General features: G+C 39.5%; 1 protein-coding gene across 1 annotated transcript; it reads right to left on the bottom strand.

The window, feature by feature from the left end:
- Positions 1-933: 933 nt before the first annotated feature.
- Positions 934-25,680, bottom strand: LOC135709217 (tubulin alpha-8 chain-like). The gene is made up of 2 exons (XM_065231469.1): positions 25,466-25,680; positions 934-5,294 (listed from the first exon to the last, which is right to left on the bottom strand). The coding sequence occupies exons 1-2, from the start codon at positions 25,466-25,468 to the stop codon at positions 3,951-3,953; spliced, it is 1,347 nt and encodes a 448-aa protein (XP_065087541.1). The 5' UTR covers positions 25,469-25,680; the 3' UTR covers positions 934-3,950.
- Between the last annotated feature and the right edge of the window lie 1,840 nt (positions 25,681-27,520).

Raw genomic sequence — 27,520 nt, 5'->3', positions numbered from 1 at the left:
ACCAACAACAGAAAAGAGCACATCAGCTTTTGCGAATAAAACTTCGAAAACCCTTTTCTCGTGACTCAAAACTCGCCTACGCAAACCAACACCATCATTGGGTTGGGGAAAGATTCCCCTATCCAATGATGGTGTTAATTTGCGTTCGGTTGGCGAATAAAAATCTATCAAAGTTGGGTTTATAAAAGTTGATAGTATCTTTTCAATTTTTGGTCTACAATACATTGACTTCCCTAATAAAAATTGTATGGTTAATTTGCTTAACGACGTGTTCTGGGTATCATCCAAACCATTTGTGGAATAGTTCAATGATTTGGGTTATCGTTCGTTTAAGGTTATTTTTTGTTAGGGTTGGTTCCGCTTTTTGATAGCTCGAAATTCCATCCGCCAGACTATAAATATAGCGACTATACTTGATCCCCCTTCCTCTTTTATAGCGTATTTGTCTACATGGCAGGTCACCTTAAAATGCTGCGTCATGTATGGATCTTCCCTAAAGGCATTTATTGGCTTAAGTGTCATCGATATGAATTCCAAGTCGTCAGTGTCAGCCGATTGCATGGTTGCAATATCGGTTTCTGCCGAGGTTTCTGCTGAGTCCTCGTCTGCTTCATCAATATTAGGTCTGTTCCCGTACTTGCTTTTTTGCTTTTGCTGTAAGAAAATAATATGCTGCAGAAAGTACCGGAACACACTTTTTGCTTATTCTGTACAGAATCTTACATAAAATAAAAGCAACTACAGGAACAAACGGCGCCGGTGGTGTAGTGGTAAGCGTGATTACCTCTCACCCCAGCAGGCCTGGGTTCAATCCCAGTCGGCGCCGCCGGGATGTTCTGAGGCATAACATCTCTGATCACGCCTTCCTTCGGATGGGAAGTAAAGCCGTTGGTCCCCGGTTCATGAGTTGATGGATCGATAGGTAGGGTCCAGGTGTGGGAGCTGCCTTCCTGGCACGTCGGTAGTATTGGTGCTCAGCACGGAAAACAAGATCGACGGAAAAAACAAACCAAAGGAAAAAAACTACAGGAACAGACCTATTGACTTCATGATGGATTCGTGATAGGGAGTCCGCCACAGTGTTTTGCTTCCCTGGTCTATACTTTATCTCATAGTCAATTTAACTCATAAGTTAAACTGTATAAAGTGTAAACTGTCGACCAATTAGATAGGGGCGTAAATATTTGCAGCCCCATACGATTGCTAATAGTTAGATTTCCGATCTTATGTTCGCGAGACAAACGCAATTGACTTATCTTGGACAATTGGTTCTTGCGGTAGTACGGCTCCAATCGCATGCGTTTGTAGTAAAGATGAAATTTTTGCCAAAATCTGGGTATTGTAGCTACTTGTTCATATGTTTTTTAGCATTTTTCGAATGCCTGAATAAATTCTTTTGTATGACTAATACTTTCACCTTTTCTTAAACATTGCGTAAGAGGTTTTGCAATTCTTGTGAAATACCTTATAAATTTCCTGTAATACAGGTATAGCTCGATATAACGTAACTGTCACTTTTGACTTCCATCGTCGATATATCACAAATTGGCATAACGAACAGATGGAGAATAATTGTCTCATATTTCCGATTGCTTGATTTAATGATTGTTAGCTAGAAATCAACGATGGAAGCCAAAAGTGACAGTTACGTTATATCGAGGTATACCTGTACCCTAAAACGCCAACAAAACCACGAAGTTCCTTTTTGTTTTTGGGCAATGGCCAGTTTTAAATTTTGTATTTCAATTTTGTATGGGTTGGGTTTAACACCCTCTGCGGTTACAATTTGTCCTAGAAAAGTGACATTTTGAATTGCTCCAACCTTTCAAAAATGTTACACAAGTTTTCCAAGTACTCTTGTAAACTTGTTGAGAATATAATAATGTCATCCATATATACACGAGGCTATATTGGCACCATATCCAATATAGACTCGAAGGACATTGTCCATCAAACGTTGGAAAGTGGATGGAGCGTTCCTACGCCCAAACGGCATTCTAAGGATGTCATAATGTCCATGATCCACCATGTTACGATTGTTATTGAAATTTGCAAAACGCTTAATCCTGACAAGTTAAAATTTAACACTTGCGAATTTGGGTAAAAAGAAGAAATAAATCACACGTTTTATGCAATGTAAATTTTAATGCACAAATTGAACAGAAAATACGTTTGGCATTAGACACTATAAATATTTAAATCACACACTTATTGAGAAGGACAACGAAAATCTCCAGTTTTAGTTCACTACCCAAGAACCATCAAGTTCAATAATGCAAAAAGTGCAATATAATACTGAGATATTAAGGCTAATATAAAAATTTAAAGTCATATGTTGCAAAAAAGGCCCTTATCTCACTATTAACAGGCTCGGTGGTTACTTGAGAAGCATCTCTCAAGCAATATTTTCTTGATTATTTCACTATGTTATCGGTATTTTCATTCAAAGTTTTCTCTTTTTCTGGGTTTCACTTAAAACAATGCTAAAGTTACTTACATTTGATTCATGGCCTTTCCAATAATCCGTTGTTTGTGTCCAGTACTGTTGCGATATCGTCTCGCTGTTTGAAGATTCCAATCACGTTAAATTGCTCTCCTTTCTGGTGATCTGTCAGATGAATCCGAAATTATTGTGATATCTTCTAGTTTGCTGATGACTCCGAATGGTTCTCCGTAGCTGTTGTTCTCAAATGCTTTATGATGCACCAAGAAAGATAATCCGTCGGGATTCTTTGGTGGTTTCAACACTCGTTAACTAACTAGTAGAATTTTTTTTACCGTGGGTATTTTTTCCTGGAAAGGAATTATGTTCCTACAACTTTGTCTCAGACGTCTCTGTCTCGATTGGGGAAGTGACGATTTCAAGTTATGTTGTTGAAAAATTTCGAATTTGCCAATTTTAAAGTCTTTTTTGCGAGTCATTTTGACCGAATTTTAGCTCATATAATTGACCATAACTAATTTTTATGCAAATCGGAGATGGTCGTATCAGATCGATTCGTTATTCGGCGTGGAACTGCTCAGTCGCCTTGTGTTCTAATTTTAAATTTATCATGTTTTCATTCCAAACTCCAATTCTTTCCAAACAAATTAATGTTGTTTGATAATGCGAACGAGTATTTATGCGAAAGAAGTTCTACAAACAAAGTTCAGATCGGAATTGAAATCTAGGAGCTCTAGTACCAATACTGGCTTTTTATACTATCAATCATGAAATTAATCCATGAAAAAACTTTTAACTCTAGTGCATTATCCTACGAAGAAGGTAGAAAACAAAATTTCTGCTTCGTATGATGTTTCGTTTTGTATAATGTTTCCAAATCCCACTCGCGTTATCCATGACTAATAGAATGTTGGTGCTTCAGCTTTAGTAATGAACGTTCTTGAAAATTATTTATTACTTATTTATACATGGTTGTTAAAATGTATGCCATTTGATTACCAATCATAAGCTTGAAACTATTGCATCTATGGTAATATTTAACACAAACAGGTTGATAGAGTATTGACAGATTTGAGAACGAACAACAATTCATTTTTTCCCATAATTATATATACCACCCCATAAAAGCATAACAGTTACATCTTTGCTTAATTTTCTGTTATGCGTTTATGGGAAGTATACCTATGCCGTAATTGTATTGAAAATCAGCTGGAAACGGTAGTTATTTACAGTTTAACATACACAAAAATGAAAAAAAAAAAACAATTAGTTTGTGCACATTTTTAACCCAGCTTAATCTAGTCATTTAGAACTGAATAAGATTTTCTCCACTCACAGATCAACCGCTCAAAAAAGGTATTATGTCGCCACTATGTACATATTAAAACTATTACAGGACAATTATGATAATCTTTATTCGATTTCTATTGTAACTTTTTATTTAGATTTAGCTAACAAAATACACGAAAAATTTAAATTATACAGAAAACACTCGAAACTAACGCTCTTAATATTCATAATCCGAACCCACCTCGTCGGGATCTTGCGTGTCGCCAGCGACTTCTTCGTAGTCCTTCTCCAGAATGGCCATATCTTCTCTTGCCTCGCTAAACTCGCCCTCCTCCATCCCCTCGCCAACGTACCAATGCACAAAAGCCCGTTTCCTGTACATCAGATCGAACTGTTGGTTAACTCGGGCCCATGCTTCAGACATGGCGGTCGTATTCGAAAGCATACAAACCGCTCGCTTAGGTTTCGCCAAATCACCTCCCGGGAGTACGCTTGGAGCTTGCTGATTGATTCCTATCTTGAACCCAGTCGGACACCAATCGACGAACGTAATGTGCCGTTTGCTTTTGATGGATGCGATCGCACTATTGATGTCTTTAGGAACCACGTCTCCTCGATAGAGCATACAACAGGCCATGTACTTCCCGTGGCGAGGATCACACTTGACCATCATGTTCGAAGGTTCAAAACAAGCATTGGTGATTTCCGCCACCGATGAGTACTCGTGCTGCGCTTTAGACGCTGAAAGTAGTGGCGCATAGGACACCAACGGATAGTGAATCCTCGGATATGGCACAAGATTTGTCTGGAACTCGTTCAGGTCCACGTTCATTGTACCTTTGAAGCGCAGCGATGCAGTAGCCGAAGAAACGACCTGAGCTACCAGCGTGTTCAAATGAATGTAATCCGGTCGTCCAATTTGTAAATTTTTCGAACAGATATCGTACGTTGCTTCGTTGTCCATGATAAAGCAGCAATCGGAGTTTGCCATTGTAGTACTTGTTGAAATGACACAGTTGTACGGCTCTACCACGGCAGTCGAAATTCTAGGAGAAGGATAGACTGCGAACTCCAACTTGCATTTCTTTCCGTACTCGGAGGCCAATCGTTGCATTAACAATGCGGTAAATCCCGAACCAGTGCCCCCACCGAATGAGTGAAATACCAGAAATCCCTGCAGTCCATCGCATTGTTCAGCCTGCTTCTGAATAGACGTACACACTTGTTCGATAATCTGTTTCCCTACGGTGTAATGACCTCTAGCATAGTTGTTGGCAGCGTCCTCTTTACCAGTAATCATGTGCAGCGGATGATACAGGTACTTGTACGGTCCGTTTTTCACATCGGCTATGACCGAATCTTCCAAATCGACAAAAATGTTACGAGGTACCACTCTACCGGAAACTGTATTGTGAAAGAACGCTGCCATGTTCTCATCGATCGGAATCTTTTCGCTAACGGTTCCATCTGCCTGGATACCGTGCTCTAGGGTAAAAAGCTGCCAACATGCATTTCCAATTTGGCATCCCGCCTGTCCAACGTTGATGGATAGAACTTCACGCTGAAACGGAAGTGTTAGATTTTTGTTGTATTACCAATGGAAAAGTGATCAGGATGTTGGAAATAGTTATAAGACAGAAAACAGCAACAAGATCCGATAAATAGACCCATTCAATAATTACTTAAGTATTTCAGGTGGAAAGTGTAAAGTCGATGTAAAGTCTTGCTAAAGGGGGCGGGGTATTTCGTTTTACATTACTTAATAAGAGTCTAAGGAGGGGTGTTTGAAAGTGCCCAAAAAATTGCTTACGTATTTACTGAATGATCCTCTCTTTTTATTTGTTCCAAATTCAAAATAAATTACATTTCATTTTAACCTAGGTGCTCCAGCTACTACAGTAACTTCCTTAATTGATATGATATATATCTAAGTGTTTTTACATTGTTCTAGCCTTGGCAATTCAGTATTTTAGTAGTCTGAGCTTTTTCCAAATTTGTGATCAAAATTGTTGTGAGTATCCAAAAGTGTTTGGAACTCTGGTCTAATTTCAAAACATTATTTTCAATAGTTTTGTTCCTCATGCCAGAGAATCACTTTTTAATTTGTTTTCGCAAATCCCTCCAGATAAATTTCATGACTGGATCGCGTGTTCTTTGATGTTGCCTCCTACCGAAGACAACAAATCAAGAAGACTGGCAACTTTGCCAGAATCCAAGCGACAGATACAGTAGCGCTGCGCTTGAGTGAAGGAGGAAGCACCGCATAGAAAAATGAAAGAAATGAGCAAATACACAAACCCTTCGTCTGAGGATGTAATCTTTGCTATCAAATTCGTTCGAAGCATTTACCTTTGAGTGGCAGATGACGAGATTGTACCTGTCTCATAGCGTTCGTATGAGAAAATGGAAGAGTTGGCAGTCTTCTTGATTTGTTGTCTTCGCTCCTACGGACATTTTACAGACGGATCAAGAGCTGAAGATCGTCGTCTATTATAATTGAAACGAATTTAACCTTGCATTTTGGTACTGAGGCAGCTTTTGCTTCAACTATAGAAGTAGTCAGAGATTCAAGAGCATAATTAATTTCATCTTTGGTTTGCAAAGGAATGTTTGGATCGAAGTTATATTCCATAAATGATCGATATTGCTCCCAATCAGCTCTATGGTAATTGAAGTAGAGCTGTTGGGATTAGAAATTAATTCTTTCTTTTTTTCCTTGATTTGTTTTCCGTCGATTTTGTTTTCCGAGCTGACCATCAATGCTACCGACGCCAGGGAGGCAGCTCCCACACCTGGACCCAACCTATCGAATCATCCACTCATGAACCGTTATGTTATGCCTCAGAACATCCCGGCGGCGCCGACTGGGATTGAACCCAGGCCTGCTGGGGTGAGAGGTAACCGCGCTTACCACTACACCACCGGCGGCGCTATAGAAATTATTTCTTGGGATACTTCAAAAGTTACTGGAAGGTGATCAGAACCGAAGTCAGCATGGCTAACCAATTGACTACCAAGTTGACATGAATCAGTTAAGAGTTAAGACCAAATCGATAGTTGAGGGATTTCCTGCTGAAGAAAAACATGCTGGGCTGCTTGGATATTGAAAAGTGTAATAACCTGCAGATCAATCATCAAACAGAATATTACCATTGGAATTTGGTTCTTTAAGGATATTTGGGTAAATGCATATTTTTTTTTTTTTGTAAAATTGAGTTTATTTGGCTGATTGTGTTAAAAACTAATTACTGCAATTATTTACGTAGCAACTTGTAAATGAAAAACTAACTCGCCAACGTCTACAGCGTTATCACAACCTATGATAAAGGTGACGTAATTAATAAAATATTTTAGAATTTCAATTTTTTGTCTTCTGCCTATGTTATTTAAAACTGGATGTATGAGGTCCTCAAAAGAGAGCCTCCTCCGACCGTTAAGGATTGTTGATATCGTTCTCTGCAGGTGCGACCACGCCGGCGTCACTTGTGGACATTCACATAATTTGTGCTTCAATGTTTCTATTGCTCCATTACAGTGTAGGCACTGCTCGTTGTTTACTCGTCGAATAGTGTACCATAACAGTCTGTGCTCTATCTTTTCGTTAACGAGTAAATACCAGCTACTACGCTGGGCTGAAGAGAGTCTTCTGCTTCCGATGTTAAGCCACACGCGCTTCCAATTCACTGCAGGATAGCGCAATTCCACTCTCGGTTGATCTGTTTGGTCAAGGAAAAAGCGGTGTATTTGATCGGAGGAAGGGTTTTGTTGGATTTGTTGAGGCAAGCGAGGGTTTGCTTGCAGGATTGTTTTTAGGCAGGGGAGATCAGCGGGGGGATTGTTGGGATTTGTGTGGGTAAGAAAGGAATTATAAAAGGGAATGGAGCCGATCTCCTGGAGATGCCGATTGATCAGCAGCGCTTTTGCTTTGAGAGCCGGCAGTTGTAGTTTCAGTCCTCCTTGATCTCGTGTCCTAGATAATTGTTGCATTGCACAGTGGTCCAGAATGCAGATTTAGGTGGAATGATATGTTTTGAGCCTCAAATTGAAACTTTAGACTAAAAGTCTCTTCTACAAAGTTGTTCTTTATAGTTAGGCCCTCATTTTTATGACAATGAATTCTAGGGTGATTCCTATTATCATTAAAATCAAAAATCTAACTTTTTTGTTTGAATAAATTAAGGTATACATTCTTTGTCAAAGTTATAGCTGAGCAAATTTCAAGCAACTTTGTTGAATATAACTTTTTTGTATCTCTTAAATTGGCCGATTTAGAGCTATTTTCTTGAATTGAGTTAGGATGGCTCTTGAAAAAACAGTTTTTTTGTTCTAGTTTTCTTATTTCAAATTTCTCAGCAAAGGTGTCTTGAGATAACTTTTAGATCTTAAGAAGGCGCAAGTTTTTGCTACACAAAGCTTGTCAATATCTTTCGCCGATAAAGAGTTATTGACGTTTTTATACTAAAAATATGCACTTTTCAAATGTTAATATCTCTGGTTGGGGCAAACAAAAAAAAGTTTTTTTACGGCATTTGAAAGGGCGTATGTAATTCTCAATATTATGACAAAATTGGAGGTATGTTATTTTTTAAACTCGTAAATTCAATTTGAATTTAGTCATATTTTTTACTATATTTGGGTATATCTTTTTTATTAGAAGAGATACAGACAACTAATTCAGGTATAAAACATTCGTCTAAAAGAGTTTTAAAATTCTCTAGAAGATAACTTTCATGAGAAATTTTAAATAAAAAAGTTATTACTAAAAAACTATTTTTTCCAGGAACACCCTAAGTCAACTCCGAAAAAATACTCTAAAATGAGAACGATAAGAGATAGAAAAAAAATTTCTTGGACAAAGTTGCTTGCAATTTTCAAACTTTTTCAAACAATACATGTTTTTAATTTGCTAAACAAAAAAGTTAGTTTAAAAAATTCCCTAATTTGAGGACCACCCTGACGTTTGCAAACACCAAAAGAAGGGAATTTTTAAGAACAAAAACTTCTTCGAAGACACTAAATGTCCAAATATTGAAACAAATGTACTAGCACATTTTATATAAATTTGTCATTAGAGTGGTCCTATGAAATCCATTTTTTGGCAATAACTTTTTTATTTGAAATTTCTCATGAAAGTTATCTTCTAGAGAATTTTAAAACTCTTTTAGACAAATGTTTTATACTGGAATTTGTTGCCTGTATCTCTTCTAATAAAAAAGATATACCCAAATATAGTAAAAAATATGACTAAATTCAAATTGATTTTATACGAGTTTCAGAAATAACATACCTTCAATTTTGTCATATTATTGAGAATAACTTACGCCCTTTCAAATGCCGTAAAAAAAACTTTTTTTTTGTTTGCCCCAACCAGAGATATTAACATTTGAAAAGTGCATATTTTTAGTATAAAAACGTCAATAACTCTTGATCGGCGAAAGATATTGACAAGCTTTGTGCAGCAAAAACTTGCGCCTTCTTAAGATCTAAAAGTTATCTCAAGACACCTTTGCTGAGAAATTTGAAATAAGAAAACTAGAACAAAAAAACTGTTTTTTCAAGAGCCACCCTAACTCAATTCAAGAAAATAGCTCTAAATCGGCCAATTTAAGATATACAAAAAAGTTATTTTCAACAAAGTTGCTTGAAATTTGCTCAGCTATAACTTTGTCAAAGAATGTATACCTTAATTTATTCAAACAAAAAAGTTAGATTTTTGATTTTAATGATAATAGGAATCACCCTAGAATTCATTGTCATAAAAATGAGGGCCTAACTACAAGAAATAACTTTGTACAAGAGACTTTTAGTCTAAAGTTTCAGTTTCAGGCTCAAAACATATCATTCCACCTAAATCTGCATTCTGGACCACTGTGCATTGGCACACGCGCTGGATGCCTTCTCCACAAAAATGTCCCCATGGTAGCTGTTATTTTGGCCGTATGGACACAGTATAGTGGCAATACGGACGAAAGATACCAAACCTTGGCCGTGATGAAGGTGTTGAGAAGGATCACCTTTTGGTGAAGAGTAAGTGTACGCAACGAATGCAGCCACACCTGTTGCGACATTTTGCCTATCAGCATATCCCAGTTAAGTGTGATCATGTGCCGTATAGAATTGGCAAAAATCACACCCAGAATTTTTATCTGATTTTCGGTCCTCATCCAATTCGCTTGAATCGGGTTTCCATTAACGAAACCGACATCCATGGACGTTGTTTTGTGTAGGTTAAGTACGGCTCCAGACACACGCCCGAAGCGATGGAATAGGTCTCGCATTGTTTCGATCTTGCTTGCCGATGTAGTGATGACGCTAATATCATCTGCATATGCCACGATCAAGTCGGAACCACACACTCGCTCGAGGGAATCTACCAGTGGATGTAAATACAACACAAACAAATGCATCGATATTGGGTCTCCTTGTCTCACCGACCGCTGGATGGGAAACGATGCCGTAAGGTTCCCATTTATCAACAGGCGGGAAGAGAAAAGAGTTGCAATCCGGGACAGCAAATTCACGAGTTGACTGTTTATGCCGAGGTTGCGCATATTCTCAAAGAGAAATGAGTGCCTTACTCGATCGAAGGCATGGTCCAAATCGAAAGAGACTAGCTTTCCAACCTGTTTATGCGACGTCAGTTGAGCGATCTTATCCTTCAGTGATAGTGTGGCTTGGAAGATGTTATTTTGTGCGTTAGAACACTTCTGAGTGTTACCGAGTATGTGATGTGTTGTCATAACTGTTTCCAGTCGTGCCTTCAGTATGCGGGAGAACAGCTTGTAGTCAAAATTTAGAAGAGAGATAGGTCTGTACGAGCCAACAGTGTTACCAGTTCCTTTCTTCTTCACCAATACGATAACACCGTCCACAAACTCCGACGGGAAGTTGGATGCTAGTGCCTCGTTTAGCAGTAGGTTGAGTTCTCGATGGATGACGTCGAATGTTCGGAGATAAAATTCTTTTGGAATTCCGTCAGGCCCTGGTGATTTTCTGGAAGCACTCGTTTTGATCGCCGCCCATATATCCACCGTAGTTATTGCGTCCATACATGCCGCGTTTGATGCATCGTTTTCTGGGACGATCTGGTTGCACTGAAAGTCTTCGGTCTGTACTACTTCTTGCGTAGGCTCCGAATACAACTCAGAGAAATATTGATGTACGTGGTCTTGAATGGTTTGCGTGTCGTCCATGATCTCACCTCGATCGCCGTCCAAACGAGTTATCGTTGTCTTTTTTCTTCTCCTTTCGCCGAGCTGGAACACGGATATCGGCTCTCCTGCTACTAATTGCTCGTGTATACGAACAAAGGCTTGTGTGAAACGTCTCTGCAGAGCGAGCATCTCTCCCTTGAGGCGGTTGATAGTTGCTAGCATGTCCGGATTTTGATAGTAGCCGTCGTAGGCCCGTCGCAGCTGGCTTACCGTACGCCAGCCACCAGTCCATCCAGCTTCGGTAGTTGCGTTTTTGGCGTGTCCAAAATTGCCAACTTGTCTGGAACTCCACTATGTTTTCGTTGGTGAGGAGATGGGGACGAAGTGACCAAAAACCGCTTCCTTGTGCTTGACCTAGGTGAGGTAAACACACTCGCAAAGTCACAGCCATGTGATCGGTGAATGAACATACGTTTGTATGCACGGTTCGCAGCTGATCACGCAATCCTCTGCTGACATAGATACGATCTAGTCTTGAAGAAGAATTGGCCGAAATGTATGTATGGCCAGAATCTCTGGGGCGTAGCATTATCCACACGTCATGCAGCTGCAACTGCTGTATGGTGGCCTGGAGAGACGGACTCGTATTGTACCCCGTTGCATCGCATTGTCGCAGCACACAATTAAAATCGCCTGCGAGAATTACGTGCTCGGTGGGGTGTCGGAGGTAGTAGGCGATTGTGTTGTTAAAAAAACGCTCTCTCTGGGCGCGGTATACTGTTCCAGATGGAGCGTAAATGCAACAAAGTGTGGTATCGAGAACACGCAAAGCGACCAGGCGACCATCTAGACTTCTCTCCACATGCGAGAAATGTATATGGTCTCGTAATGCGATGGCAGTTCCTCTTCTTGCATGGTCAACGTTGGCAATGACGTTGAAGCCAGGGAGAGTAAGCTGCTCGTTTTCCACCTCTTGAAGAAAAACGACGTCGAGCTCCATCGTTCGAACAAGTGTTCGAAGTGCGTTAAGTTTCGTTGTGTTCGTAATGTTGTTTACGTTGATGGTCGCAATATTATAGCTGGTGAAGAGGACGGTTTAGTGGTTGGAGTCTTTGTCGTGTGAAACGTTGTCATTATCACAACGCATTTTTTTGCCAATCGGTCTTTGTGACCGCCTGCTGGATGTTGACGAATCTGTCTCATTACCGTCAATTTTTTGTTGCGAAGCTGATTTGCGCGTGACTCTTGTCCATGTATTGCTGTCGTTATCTCCATGCTGCACTTCTGCTGGTTTTAGGAACTCATCGAAATCGATCTCGATAGGCTCTACACTATCAGCGGAAGGGGGCATCGCGCTGCTTGAACGCGATTCCTTCTCTGTTGACGTTGATTCCTTGGCTTGTGGTTGTTTTTGGTCGGTTGCTCCCGGTTTCGGTGTGATGGTAAAAGACGGACGTAGCTTCGGTACAGATGATTTTTGGGCCGGTGCCTTGGGGCCGACTGGAATCGGTCGCGAGGGGTTCGGACGCGTGCCATTCGAACGTGGCGGGTTCGGGTTTTTTGTGACGTCAGCGTACGAAGAGCTGTGTGTCGCCAGTTTTTGGACCAGCAGCTTTTTATTCTGCACACACGAGATGCCATTATGAATATACTCGCCACAGTATCGACAGGTTTGCTGCTGGCCGTTGTACGACACGAGCGTCGTTTCCCCGTCGATGGTGACGTAGGATGTAATACCTTTAGTAATAGTCATCCTTACTATACGGACGCCGGTCGGTAGACCTGGAAAGAAGTGGTTCTCGTCTGAAACCTCCTCTCGGATCGAGCGTATCTCTCCGTGCGCGCTGAGAAACTTAGCAATTCTCTCGTTCGTGACGTCTTCGGACAGATTAAAGAGCCTCACTACCACAGCACCATCTTCCATCACCAAACGTAGTTTGTACGGCTTCCCGTCGACTGTCAGCTCGTGTATATTTTCGTTTCCCTCGACGACTTTTTGCGCCACTTCGAGACAAGCGGCTTTGACAAAGGCAACTCCAGTGTTGCGGCTGTATTGAATCCACAAGACATCTTCACGCTTCATACCCAGCGTCACACCAACGAACTGGTGGACCTCCTCGGACGATGGCTTCTTCGGCACATTCGCATAGTCAATGCGAAATGTGTTTTCGCGGACATTGCTACGCAGTATCATAAAAAAACGCGGTGAAACTCACGGCGATCACTCAATCACGGATACGCACTTTACACAGTAAATTGATCAAAAATAGCCGGCAAAAGGCTTCCGCAGACGATAGTGGTATAAGCATCTATTCGGCACGGAAGTTGAGCGCTAGCCAATAGGCTAAAAATCTCTACAATAAAGAATTAAAAAAAAAATCTTGCCTGCTTCGTTCTACTGATTTCAATTCCAAGGTTCAATTGAGTCGATGTGTAGAGTCAATTGGGTTCTTTAAGGGTATTGAGGTAAATGCATATTCGTAATCTGCATTAAAAGTGGAACCTAAACCCAAAATTTCATCAATTTTGGTACACTGGAACTATTTAAAATAAGTACGATTACATTTGCAAAAATCACCTTATTAGCGCCCCTGTGTGTCACTTTATATGGGAACGAGCTGTCAGCTTGTTAGTTTAGTGTCAAACAGTGAAGTTATTATTTTGTTTTCAATCTTGATTTAAAAAGCAAGATGAAAGTATGTGTGTGTGTGTGTGTGTGTGTGTGTGTGTGTGTGTGTGTGTGTGTGTGTGTGTGTGTGTGTGTGTGTGTGTGTGTGTGTGTACAATCTAACCCCCACTGTCCGGCAGTGTTATTATGGAAGAAAACTGCTTTTTATTACCCTTAAATTAAAGCAGGTTTAGTCCGGGAGTTAGAAGGTGTTAGCTCTATTGCAGCTCCAGTGACCCATTTCAGAATGCCTGGTAATTCACGACCACTCCGAGGTCACTTTTACTTACAATAAGCCCCGCATGTTAACTCTTCCTTTATCAAATGGATAATGGTATCATAAACACACATTACTTCTCACCCCAGCAGGCCTGGGTTCAATCCCAGTCGGCGCCGCCGGGATGTTCTGAGGCATAACATCTCTGATCACGCCTTCCTTCGGATGGGAAGTAAAGCCGTTGGTCCCCGGTTCATGAGTTGATGGGTCGATAGGTAGGGTCCAGGTGTGGGAGCTGCCTTCCTGGCACGTCGGTAGCATTGGTGCTCAGCACGGAAAACAAGATCGATGGAAAAAACAAACCAAAGGAAAAAAAAAATCATAAACACACTTCCAGATTCAAAAAATATTATTTCCAAATCTGGCACGTATATAGTTTTGAAATTTAATCAACTGTATTAAATTGATTTGAATGGACATTTCTTACCAATTTTGTTTCGAATACCTCTTGATTCATCTGTTGGCAGCACTTACTGGCCCTTACCAGCGACCAACTCGTCTGCCCGCAAAAGCAACAACGCCTAAATCTCAAAGCTCTCCGGACGTCCCCTCGAAAATGCAATCGAGATATGTATAAGAACAATCTTCAACTGGAACGGACTCACCATTCCCGATGCTTATTTTTCTCTCGCAAGAGCAAGATGAAAGTATGTGGGTTCGAAAAAAAGTAGAAGGGTCTGTGCCTAGGGGCACGAACGGAAGCTTGACGTAGGACCGCTAGTGGACGGAATAAATGTGAAGAGCATTTAGTTCTTTTAATTGATCAATTATCTGTTATCTCAACTCTTTCCGTTTTTGAATTGTAGGCGTACCGAATTCGTAGTAATTTTTTTCAAAGAGAAAGTTGATTAAGAGAATCAATCAAAATCACTTGTACCCCTGCTTCCAAGTTTGGTTACAAGATTACAACTCTGGAGAGCATTTTGTGTGGTCGTTGGGGGATTGTGGTTCTGAATATGGACAAACAAGCACAGATAAATTCTATTCCAACTCTTTACTGATGTAAGCTTGATGGTCCTGAAAAGGGCCGTTTTATTGAAGAGGACATCCATGGCCACTTACACTTGGCGTGTTTAGTGTAGGTGACAGCATCACGGACCTTATTTTCCAGGAACACCTTCAGCACACCTCGTAGATCAGACCGGAGATACGTTTGACACCACCACGGCGAGCCAGACGACCGATGGCGGTTATCTCGAAGATCTTTGCGATGACGCTTGGCGCCTCCTTTACCAGACCTTTTTCTCCTTTGCCACGACCAGGCAATTGTTGCTTGTTAGGTGTGGAGGAGTGGACTAGCCACCGCCTTCCTACTGCTGCTATTGCTTTGCTATTGCTGTTCACCTCGCCGTCCTAAGCAAAAATGAGCTAATGCCATACAGCAGCGCTCTTTTATATCTTTTCAGGTTAAAGCAGAATGATGTGCAACCAAGTGGTATAAAAGCTACAAAGACTCCTCCCATTATGAGTAGTTTGCTATCAAGTAGCGACACTGGCTATTTTCCTTTTGCGTACACGGCGAATGAGAACGACCCAAATTTGAGTTTACCTTTACCTTGAAAGATATCGGCGCCGGTGGTTAGCGTGATTACCTCTCACCCCAGCAGACCTGGGTCCAATCTCAGTCGGCGCCACCGGCATGTTCTAATACATAACATCTCTGATCACGCCTTCCTTCGGGAAGTAAAGCCGTTGGTCCCCGGTTGAGTTGATGGGTCGATTGGTAGGGTCCAGGTGTGGGAGCTGCCTCCCTGGCGTCGATAGCATTGGAGCTCAGTACGGAAAACAAATCTCGCGTCTCTTTTCAATAGGTCATATCTACATTGATCGATTCTCTTCATCGACACTCTCTTACGTAAATAACTCGACTTCACAAATGTTTCCTGCCGTCTTCGTCGAATTAGATGCTAGATTGTTGCTTCTTCCATCGAAAATATCCGGCCGTGGCGGTTCAAAGCTGATCAAGTCGATCAAAATAATTTGTACCCCTGCTTCCAGTTTGATTACATGAGCATTTTGTGTGATCGTTGGTTCTGAATATGGACAAACAGGCAGATGAATTCTATTCCTACTCCTACTGTAATAAGCTTGGTGGCCCTGAAAAGAGCCGTTTTGTTGCCAAAGTTGGTGATGATTTAACCTCCGAAACCAAACAGAGTGCGTATCTGTCACTTCAAAACGTAGATGACATCCATGGCCGCTTACGCTTGGCTTGTTTAGTGTAGGTGACAGCATCACGGATCTCATTTTTCAGGAACACCGTAAATCAGACCGGAGATACGTCAGACACCGCCACGGCGAGCCAGACAATGTATGGTAGTTATCTCGAAGAATTTGCGTTTGGTTCTGAGTATGGCGATGAGCGTGCGAAATATTACGCAATTCCATCCTCCCTATTCGCAAGCGCCCGAGGATCGGAGGCGAATGCCACTTCGACTTGTTTTGTCTACTTACTACTCTCTGACGACTGTGCTGGGGAAGCAGCATATGCATGTAGGTAGTTGGTGGATTTGTTAGTTAATTCGACGCTTTTGGACAATGCTGATCATTTTCCAGTTTTTCAATAGTTTCTTGTTGAAAATTAACATTCGGAAGCATTGTTATCGATGCGTAGCCATATTTCTGATCGATTGGTGTTAAAATTATTGAAATTGAACAAGGGGCAGCTGAGTTATTAACGTTCAAAATCTTTCTTAATTTGTTACATGTTCCATTTTCGGTTTTCACAAAGTGTACCCCCATATAGAAATCAAAGACGTAGTCCTACGTCAAAATATCGCTGTGCTCAGAAAACGAAGCTCTTTCAGATGATGTACAACAATCGATACATTTTTCAAAATTAAAGAACCCAATTGCTTTGAGCATTATTCCAAGAGCAGTGTTTTGCATTAAAATCACCAATAATGAAAAATTTAGACCTAAGACGGGTAACCCCAGGGTCATCGAGCATCTCAGAACCATAACGCTTCGCGACAATACAGGACTACGTTTTCGCTTGATATGCAAATAGTTTCCGAGGTTAATGTTCAATATCAAATATACAAATGATGGTGGCGATTTATTGTGCTGTGGAAGAGCTTGGGGTTAAATCCATGATTTTCTGCTCAGTAAGCAAAATCGATCCATCGAGGGTCATCGAGCATCTTATAATCCACAGCGCTTTCAATAACTATTATTTACGATAATTACATGAAATAAATAAAATATAAACTACAAACAAAACGTGACTGCTAAAATCTCAAAAAGATATTCTCACAAATATATTTCACGCCACCAGGAATCTCAAAACCATTAGACGTTATAATGATACTCTGCACATGTTAGACACAAGAAGAGGCCAAAAAGCAAGCGTCCGACACACAAAACCCGTTGCAGTCACAATCAACGATTCTACGAATCGCGAGCGCTCACGAATCATAAAACCGCTGACTGCGACACTCTGAAAGCGAAATTGACAGGCTCTATGCGTCAAACACCCGCCCTCCAATATCCTCCCGCATCCAACAGCACAAATCTCCATTACAACATCTAACGAATTCAAAGCTCAGAAAATCACTCATCTATAGCAAGTGAGTGGAAGCAATTTACAAGAAGATCATTACTTTATTGGTGAGAAGTTTTTAATAAGCCCTCCCAGTTCCTCTGTATACAGAACAAATCTGATACTATAATCAGAATTGCTCAGTCTGCATGAAGCAGCCGATTGCATCAAGGAAGTTCTATTAACAACCAAGAATTAATCGTTTGAGGTATACTGAAGCATTAAGAGCAACCGTACCAGTCGTTGCCATTTGCGGCACTATTTTACTTACGCACAGAGTTTCCAAAATTACTTAATCACTCCTCTCCACACCGGTCGTTGCTATCAGAGTCATAATTTAAGTTACCGTTTTCCACACCGGCAAAACAAACTTTTGACGTTCATTCAAAATAGCAACCGTCTGATGCGTTGCTACCGGGTTGCTACCGGGTTGCTAAATTTATGAACTTACTACTTCCCAAGGTGCGGATTGCTATTTCCCCCACCTGAATAGCAACCCCCGGTACGCAAGTAGCGTTATGGTAGAGGTTGGAAAATGTGCCTTATTTACTCATTAGTACGGTTGCTCTAAGAAGGTGATGTGTGTCACTATAGGAAATCATCATCGTTGCAAATATAAAGAAATTAAACATAACCCTTTGCTTCAGTACCGTCAACCTCCATGTCCATGGGGAGGGCGTAAGATATCCAAATTGTGTTTCGACAGAAACTCCCAAAGTTTCAAAAACCTTGGTTTATACAACGAAAGAATTCGATGTTTTATTCGTCTATGAACAATGACGATCATTTCGACAAATAAAATAATTTGCGTCCCGTTTAACCTTATGGCACAGACAAACTTATGGTCAGGTTAAGGAACGTTTCAGTTATAACGGCGATATGCACGTTATGAACTCTCAAAAGTTAATTTTTTTTTATAGTTTTCATGGTTTGTAGACAGAGGGCGCAATATGTTTTTATATGTTTCCTTGAAAATTTAGGCTTTTTTACACAACATTTCCAAACATCAACGATGTGTTTTTTTTTTCGTTTTTGCGTTATATTTTTTTGAAGTAATCAATTTCTAACTTGGAAATGATCACCCTAATGACAAAATAAAAAAAAAACCGGGTCTAATAATTTGCAATAAGAAAACGATTTTATTTTTACGAAATTCTGAGAACCACTTTATTGTTGGATTATTGCTATGGAATGGCTGCATATGGAAAAGGAAATAAATTCAAAAGTCATCTTTAGTGGGAACATTCAATTTTTTTATGAAATCCGTTCGAAGGGAGGTAAAGCGCGAGCTGTGCTTAGCAGATCAAAAACCCCATTCTTAAAAAAAAAACTGGCTGGGTTAATTATTTTGTTTCGATATTTTTGCCAAAAATAGTGACTATAATAAACCTTTTTCATTAAATCAATGCACAATTCACCTATTTTTAATGCATCTGACGTTTTGACATCGAAAAACTCGTATTATGTGTTAACCACGAAGTTTAGATTTTAAAATTTGCATAGAAGGGTTGAAAACTAGTGCTAGGTCAAAAATAAGCATGCTTATTCTAGCGTAGATGTACCAGTAATGGCTATTGTTTCCTATTATGGTGTGTTCCAATTATTGTCTAAAGGAATTCCATAAGCCAATTTTTGACGTAGAACTACGTCTTTGTCGACTATACTGGGGTGCAAATCAAAAAATATGTGTGGTGAAGGAGTGTTAGGTTTTGAACGCTTGTAACTTTGTCATTTATAGATGAAATTAAAATCCAAATATGCCAATCGATAGGATATTACATTACGAACCTGCTGAAATAAATATTTTTCAAATTTTTCTGTACTTAAACTTTTGAAAATGTACAAATGATAATTTTATCACTGTTTTCATGAAATACACCTTTTTCCCAACCCAGTCATCATAAACGAATACCACTTGGTTGCACATCATTCTGCTTGAACCTGAAAAGATATAAATCAGCGCTGCTCTCCTGCCTCTGCTCATATCAATGCAGCTAAAACACAAACCATTCTGTTTCCACACTCGAATTCACCTCGGCTTGTTCCGCCTGCTAACGTCAAGATCCATCTTGATAGCACTCCCATTGAATGGTCGAGTGAAGTAGTCTACCTTGGTCTCACCCTCGATAGCAAATTGCTATTCCGATCCCATGTGGACAAGAATCCACCAAGTGTAATATCTTGATCAGGTCGCTCTACCCAGGAAGTCCACCTTGTCCCTCAAAAACAAGCTTGCTGTCCACAAGCAAATCATTCTGCCGGCTATTGAGTATGGTATGCAAATCTGGGAGAGTTGTGCTAAGTGCCACCACTTAAAGCTTCAGAAGATCCAAAACAAGATCCTCAGAATGATCCTTAACAGTCCACCGCGAACTCGTAATTCTGAGATTCACCACCTGGCCGGTCTTCAAACACTCGAGGAGCGAAAGACTTCCACGCTGGAAAGGTTCAGAGTCGCCTGTCTGCGATCAAACCACCAGATCATTCGTGATTTGGCAACCTAGTTTAAGTAGTTATGTGCTCAAGTAGGTAGGATATCAAATTTTTAAATTCAAACCAAAACAATCTCACAAAGGGTATCATGTAAATTAGCGCTAAACGCAATCATCACATTAGAATAACCAATTACCTAGAACAAAGATGAAGAGCCAAAGGCTAACCAATTGAAATGTTAAATCAAATGTTGAAACATAAAAACCCAGAAAATAAACATAAAATTTTACTACTACTGCCTCTGCTCATTACCGCTTCGGACGGTGTGGCACTAGGTCCTACAGCAAGCAGGACTAAGTCAGCGGCTAAAGGTGGATCACGGCGTGTCCGCCACAATGAGGAATGAGACTTGAAAAAACGTGCATGTAAAACCCCCTCTAGTTAACAGAATACCCCTTGGGGTGTGTTTTGTTTTAATTGAAAAATTTGATAACCTACCTAACTACGAGTCTAACTTAACTAACGTGCCAGATCACGTATGATCTGAAGATCTGATCTCAGACAGGTGTCTCTGAACAAATGATAAGGAGACCGTTCGTCGCTCTTAGAGAGGCTGAAGGTCAGCCAGGCGGTGAACCTCAGAATTTCGGGTCCGTGGAGGACTGTTTAGGATCATCCTAAGGATCTTGTTCTGGAGTTTTTATGTGTTCCACACATGAATTGTTGCAACGTGATCAACAAATCAATATCTATGTGTCGGCCACATACTTAATATATGTACATATAAAAACCATGCGTGACCACACATACTATTTATTTGCGCATAAATTTCATGTGTACTTCTGAGTGGATTCTGTTTATGTGTGGTCAAATGAAAATCATGTGGAATTTCACAAGGAGATTTGTCAAGAAAAATGTGTAAATTGTTTTGAGTGAACCATAACCGGAACATTGAAATACTTGAAAATTTTAAGATAAAGTATAATAGTCAAAAATGCATGAAAAACATTAATTTTGTGTGGTTCTACGCCATACTGCGGTCGTGTCTAGGACACAACCCTTTAGTTTTTTCTTTACTAGAATGTTTTCCCATAATTGGAACACACCACAATATAAACGTTTAGCCATGACTGGTACGCGTACCCTAGTTTAAAAAACCCAATTTCTTCAGTTACAAAGTATTTTTAAGATGACATCATGAGAAATTACATCAACAATTATATAGAGTGAACATTGGTTAGGAATGGGAAAAGTAAATAAGATAGGTCAAATAAGGCTAAAGCTTAGAAATTTACTCGCCAAACGCAACCAAATCTTCTTTGGCTAATGCACCACAAACACAACTTGAACTATGCGCCTGTCCTCAACTTTTTAGTGTCCTTTGAGCACTTCCACTGTTGTTAATTGATTTATTGCTAACCCAGTATTGACTGCCGGAATGTACCTTTACTGACTACCCCAACAGAAAAGTACCATAACAAGTGCTTAACAAGTGTTGGGGGTATAATCCAGATCAATTGTTGAATGATTTTACCATTCGGGATATCGTCCGTGTATGGTTCCCGTTTATTAGGGTTATTCAATATAATCAACATTACATAAAATTACTGTCAAACTTCCCCTTTCTAGATATTAAATTGGTTGAGTGTCCTAACATTTTCAGCTTTATAAGCCAACTTTTCCAGCATGTTGATGTAAAGTAGCTGAAAAAGCTGCAGATACGGCTGAAAGCAGAAGCTAGCAAAATAACTTTAAAGAGCGTTTATTAAACTTTTTTACAACCGTTATTCAATTTGTCAGTCGCACTGAATAACAGCAGCCAATAAACGCTAATGTCACTTCTATGCACATATTAATCAACTTTCCACTTGCAGAACCGTTTCTGGCAGCTCTCATTAAGAATATTGATTAAATGTAGTGTCAGTAACAACCTTGCGATTGAAAACTTCGAAGAAATGCTCGAATTGAGCATCCAGTCTAGATACGTGCGAATCTATCTTAATTATATGTCATCGGATATAGCCTTCCGTGCTATAACCACCGACAAACCGACATGACACTTAATTCTGACTTAGGTCCGAAAAACGTAAACGGCCGATTTAAATGTGCAGTGATCCGAACTGTCAAAACTATAGGATTTTTTGATCTAGATAAAAATAATTTGTCCAGAATCGATCAGACACGAACCAATTCATAACTTTTGCATCCGGGTTCATGGCTTAGCTAAATATTTCCCGCGAACACGGAGCCAGATGTCAGAAGTGTGCTTTGGTCAGACGTTTTATTGTTTTTGCTATGGTAATTCATGTCGGTTTGTCGGTGCTATAACCCCCCTCGTGTATGCTTTACTAACTACAGTTCTCCCATTGACTATGATCTCTCCATGAAACAGGCTATTCAAGGAGTTCCAGATCAACTTCGATCTATCTCAATTCCCCGTATTTTTGCTGAAAAGTATCAACAAGTCAATTGCAATAGAAGATTTTGCACTGATGGATCACGCATTGATGGATCCACTGGCTTCGACGTCTTTAAAGAATACTCAACCACCTTTCGGAAACTTCAGGAACCTTGTTCCGTTTATTTTGCTGAGCTAGCAGCAATCAACTTCGCATTGGGGATGATTTCCGACATGCCCATAGACCATTACTTCATCTTCTCGGATAGTCTCAGTTCGATTGAGGTTATTCGGTCGATGAAACAAGGTAGGCATTCATCTTATTTCCTTTCAAAGGTAAGGGAGCAGATGAGTTTGCTGGTCGAAAGATCATATAGGATTACCTTTGTATGGGTCCCCTCACACTGCTCAATCCCAGGCAATGAGAAGGCAGACTCTCTCGCAAAGGTAGGCGCACAACAAGGCGAGATTTATGATAAAAGAATTTCACATGATGAATTTTTCCCATTAGTACGTCAGAGTTCTCTTTTAAGTTGGCAAAACGATTGAACAAGTAATTCTCTTGGGCGGTGGTTACATTCCATTATTCCAAATGTTGCTTCGAGAGCGTGGTTCAAAGGTCTGGGCGTAAGTCGGGGATTCATTCGCGTGATGTCAAGCAAAACTTATGTCCAACCACTATTCGCTAGACGCACATCTCTACAGAATAAACCTCGTTGACAGCAATATATGTAGGTGCAGAACCGGTTATGATGACATCGATCACGCAGTTTCATATTGCCCGGGTAATGACGCCTCCAGAGCACGACTGTTGGATACCCTTGTGGCCCGAGGTAGACAACCCTTCCGTGAAGTAAGAGATGTATTGGGAACCCGTGATCTTCCCTGCATGCTGGCGATCTACGAATTCCTTTGTTTGTCTGATGTTAGAGTTTGATGTGACCATCCCCTCCTTTCCAAACAATTTCCAGCCATTGTGTCCCAGTCTTATTATCCTTCTGTTTCTGTGCTACTTGCCCCTGCCCAGCCAGGATTTGGTCAACCATCCGAGAGTTCTGAAGGAGGCTTCAGAAACCAGTTTCCTACCTAGCTCCTTCCAATCGAAATTGTTACCCATTAACCTCGAGCCCGCCACGAGTAATTGGTACCCAATACTAACCTAGAACTACTGCTGTTTAAATGTTAATTCAAGCATTACGGATTTTTGTCTCCGCAAAGTATCACACACGACTGAGCCTAGTAAATAAACGAACAAGTTAAAAAAAAATTCCACTTGTAGCTGCAAAATAAAGCTAATATAGTGAATAAGTTACCCAATGGATCCAGTCTATAGTCGCTATATTCATAGTCTGGCGGATAGAATTTCGGGGACCAATTGAGCTGTCAAATACCGGAACCAATCGAGCAAATCACGACCAACAACAGAAAAGAGCACATCAACTATTGCGATCAAAACTTCGGAAACCCTTTTCACGTGACTCAAGGCTCGCCTACGCAAACTAACATATTTTTTTGGTTGGGGAAAGTTTCCTCTATCCGATGATGCTGGTAATTTGCGTTCGATTGGCGAGGAAAGAATAACCAACGTTTTGTTTATAAAAGTTGATAGTACCTTTTCAATTGTTGGTCTACAATATATTGAATTGGTTCCGCTTTTTGATAGATCGAAATTCTATCTGCCAGACTATAAATATAGCGACTATAATCCAGCCATCCACAACTGATAAACAATTCGCAGCACCAACGACAGTTACCGAAACCAGCAACATCAGCATTCCTTTGCCCGCGCTCTGAGACCAACAGATAGCAACATCAACAACAACGACAACGACCACGCGATCCACTGGCACCACACGTACCGCTGACATCGCTGGAACTTGACACCCGATATCCGCACATAGAAGCAGCCCATTATGTGCATGAGGTAGATAGACTAATCGATGTAACCAAATTGAAATAATAAATTCATTCTTAATCAGGCCTTCATCCAGAACAGTTTATTTTTTAAAAGTTACATCCGAACGTCCGTTCGATTATTAATATACATACTAGTCAAGAAGTCAAGTTGATGGCTTCTACACAACTAATGAACAACCTGTACTTACTGCGCTACATTGGAAGTATTTTCACAGTCTACTAGGTTTATTTTTAGATGTGTGCAGTTTTACAACTTTTACTCCGCTCCTTTACAAAGCTGAATAAACTAGTCGAGAAAAGTGATTCATGTGCACTATTATAAAGCCTCTACTCAGCGACCTTGTTGTAGAAGGGCATGTAGATTTTTTTACATCAGTTCACAGAGTTGGCGTACCTAAGTTGGTAGTGTCAAGGTTTGCCAATGCGGTCGTCTCCAGTTCGATTCCGGGTTTCCAGCACAAGGTAAATAATTTGGTGGTGTGCTTTATTTATAACTAACTTCGAATAATTTAATTCGCAGCTATATAACATCAATAAATTCCTCCATCAAAAAAAGTAAACGATATTTAACCCGGCTTCAAGATAAAGCTGTGTTGGTTATTGGATAATCGGGAAAAGATTGAATAAGCAACTAAACAGCAGAATAACAGCTGTATAGAAGCGTAAATAGATATGCAATAAGAGCTTGTCCCAACCGTCCCAATAGTTGAGTAAAGGTTGCCTCATATCGTATAAAATTTGAATACAGCTTGATGCTGTATAAATGAAATGATGAGTAAAGCGTTTACATTGCGAACATTGTTAGTTGAGCATTTAGTAATAAGAGGTAAATTTTTTAATCTTCCCTGGAATGCAATATCCTATAAATTAGAATAACTGGATGTCATTGCATAGATTGTTTGACGGTCACAAATAGCAAATAAATTATAAACATAGAAAGTTGATTGTTTGATCGAAATTTTGGCAGACTTCTAAAATAATTGTGAGTAGTAAAACAAATGGGCACTTTCGTTTCTATTAGAGATCATTCATAAATAACGTAGCATATGGTTGACCCATTTTAGATCCCCCTTTACCTCGTAGCTTATTTTGCTATACCAAATACATGGTCGGTCAAAACTTTTAAAACCCCTCCTCCCCTCGTCCCTTAAAAGCTACGTCATTTATACATGTTCCCTTACTATTAATGATTGTGCACATATGTGCATTTAGTGCAAATTATTAAAACTCACAAACAAACGTGTTCCTATGGCACCATCACGATTAGATTGACACCTCGTTAAATAACAGTCAGCGAACAATACCGCCATGGATGAATTTAGTCATAATGAAAGTGATACGTACCATGATTAAAGTCAGCAATTAGTACGATGTAAACAAAGTTTTGTTATTTTGCCCAATACGTTAACAATTTATTCAATATGAACAACCTAGACGACACTAGACGAGACAAGGTATAAAAGATTTACAATGTGTAATAACTTTGAACGCTCTAAAACTGTAAACTATGCTTAGGATACGCGGGCAACGGCAAGTTAACGAACCTCAAGGTACGTTTGACAAACAGTCACACACAGCCACACATAGTCGAAGAACTTTGGGACTTTCTTTTGTGTAGGTCTTCCATTGTTTCCGCTCAACAAACTTGACGAATGATTGTTTTCAAATAGTTGGTAGTACGCAATAGACAATATAGTGCTTATTCAAATTGGCCGTTTTATTTCACAAAGTACAATCGTTTTCAAATCAGCTTCTGATCATAATTTTAACCCTTGAGGGAAATGACAATCTACACGCAGAAAAAAATATTTTAAAAGTAATAATATTTGACGTAAAATCAATAAGAATTTCATTTTGTTTTGGCTGCAAAAAGAAATCATTATTGTTTCAACAATCCAGTATTTTTGTTTCTAAAAACCCATGGATTGTTAAATCAAAAAGAAAATCTTTTAGAATTTACAAGAGCTTAGATGGTTGTGACGTAAGCTGTCAAATATGGCAGCTGGGTCAACAACAAAAATATGTTTGTTTTTAAAAGAGATTTCTTGTTGATTCAATCATATTTATTTTATAAAGTCTGACAATTCACGCAGTAGAAATAAAAATGTGTTTATTGATGTAAAAATAATATGGCATTTTTTTTATGTTTCGTTTTCATTTTGAAACAAAATTGCAGAAATTGTAATTGAATTTCTGAGGCATAAAATAAAAGCCCCCGGTTCATGAGCTGATGGGTCGATATGTAGGGTCCAGATGTGGGAGCTGCCTTCCTGGCGTCGGGAGCATTGGTACTCAGTACGGAAAACAAGATCGATGGAAAAAAATAAAGGAAAAAAAACAGAAATATTGATTATATTTATCAACTGCAGCTCGAATTGCAGCATACTTACTTAACTCAAGTCTCAAGATTTTCGAAAATCTTGCACTTATTTCCCGAAATTTACAATTAAAAACAATACTTACGTGGAACGCGTAGGTATTGTTATTGTTTACATTTTTGTCCGGGTGAAAACGAGGGAATGGTTGGTAGTTATTTTTGCTTTCATGGCCCAGAGAATGGACACAGCAAATAAATGCTAAATTAAAATTAACTATTGTTGGCTTAATAATAGAATATTGTTATTTTTACAATAGTTGCATTTGAAAAGTGGCTGATTAAAACAAAAAGAATCCTATTTTGAATTTATATGAATAAGTATTATTGAAACAACAAAAAGCAATATAATTTCAACTGGAATTGTTTGCTTAAATACAATTAAAGATTTTTTTGGTTCAATGCAAACAATTTTCTGTCCGTGTATATGGAAAATTTGGTGAACTTTTTATTCAAGCAATTGAATTCCCAACAAAAATTTCAGAGTCACAAATAAGCATATATATCGAATAACTGCTGTATAACGTAATTGCTGAATAAATATACCTAAATAATATATAAAAATTTACTGCATCCTAGCCATTTTGTATTTTACACACTCCTTGTTGAACGCCTACATGAGAAAAAATGGTCACGGTTAATTTTGGAGATTCGCCAGGTCCAGTTTTTCATGAAGTTTTTTAATACTCAAAAATGATTTTGTAGGTGCATTATGACATTCAATAATTAATAATGGCTATCAAAATAAGACCTATAATGAATTAAATAAAACCTAAAGATAGTAAATTTTACGATAAACAACTTTGCCAAAGAGAGTATAAGTAAAGACAACAAATCAATGATATGATGTCTTCGGTACACGAATAGAAATCTCCTTATACCTTTTGGCAAATTTCCATTGCTGATTATTCATAAAATGTATAAGTCAACCAATAAGCAGACGCATTGCACAAAGTTAATAAAGATCATGTGTCAAATGAAATGTATAAGCGGTCACACATACCTTTTATGCATTCTAATAGGAC

Source organism: Ochlerotatus camptorhynchus, unplaced genomic scaffold, assembly GCF_037179485.1.
Source record: "Ochlerotatus camptorhynchus isolate MF236.1 unplaced genomic scaffold, CSIRO-AGI_Acam_v1.1 ptg000033l, whole genome shotgun sequence".
Lineage (NCBI taxonomy): Eukaryota > Metazoa > Arthropoda > Insecta > Diptera > Culicidae > Ochlerotatus > Ochlerotatus camptorhynchus.
This window is presented reverse-complemented; position numbering and strand designations above follow the sequence as displayed.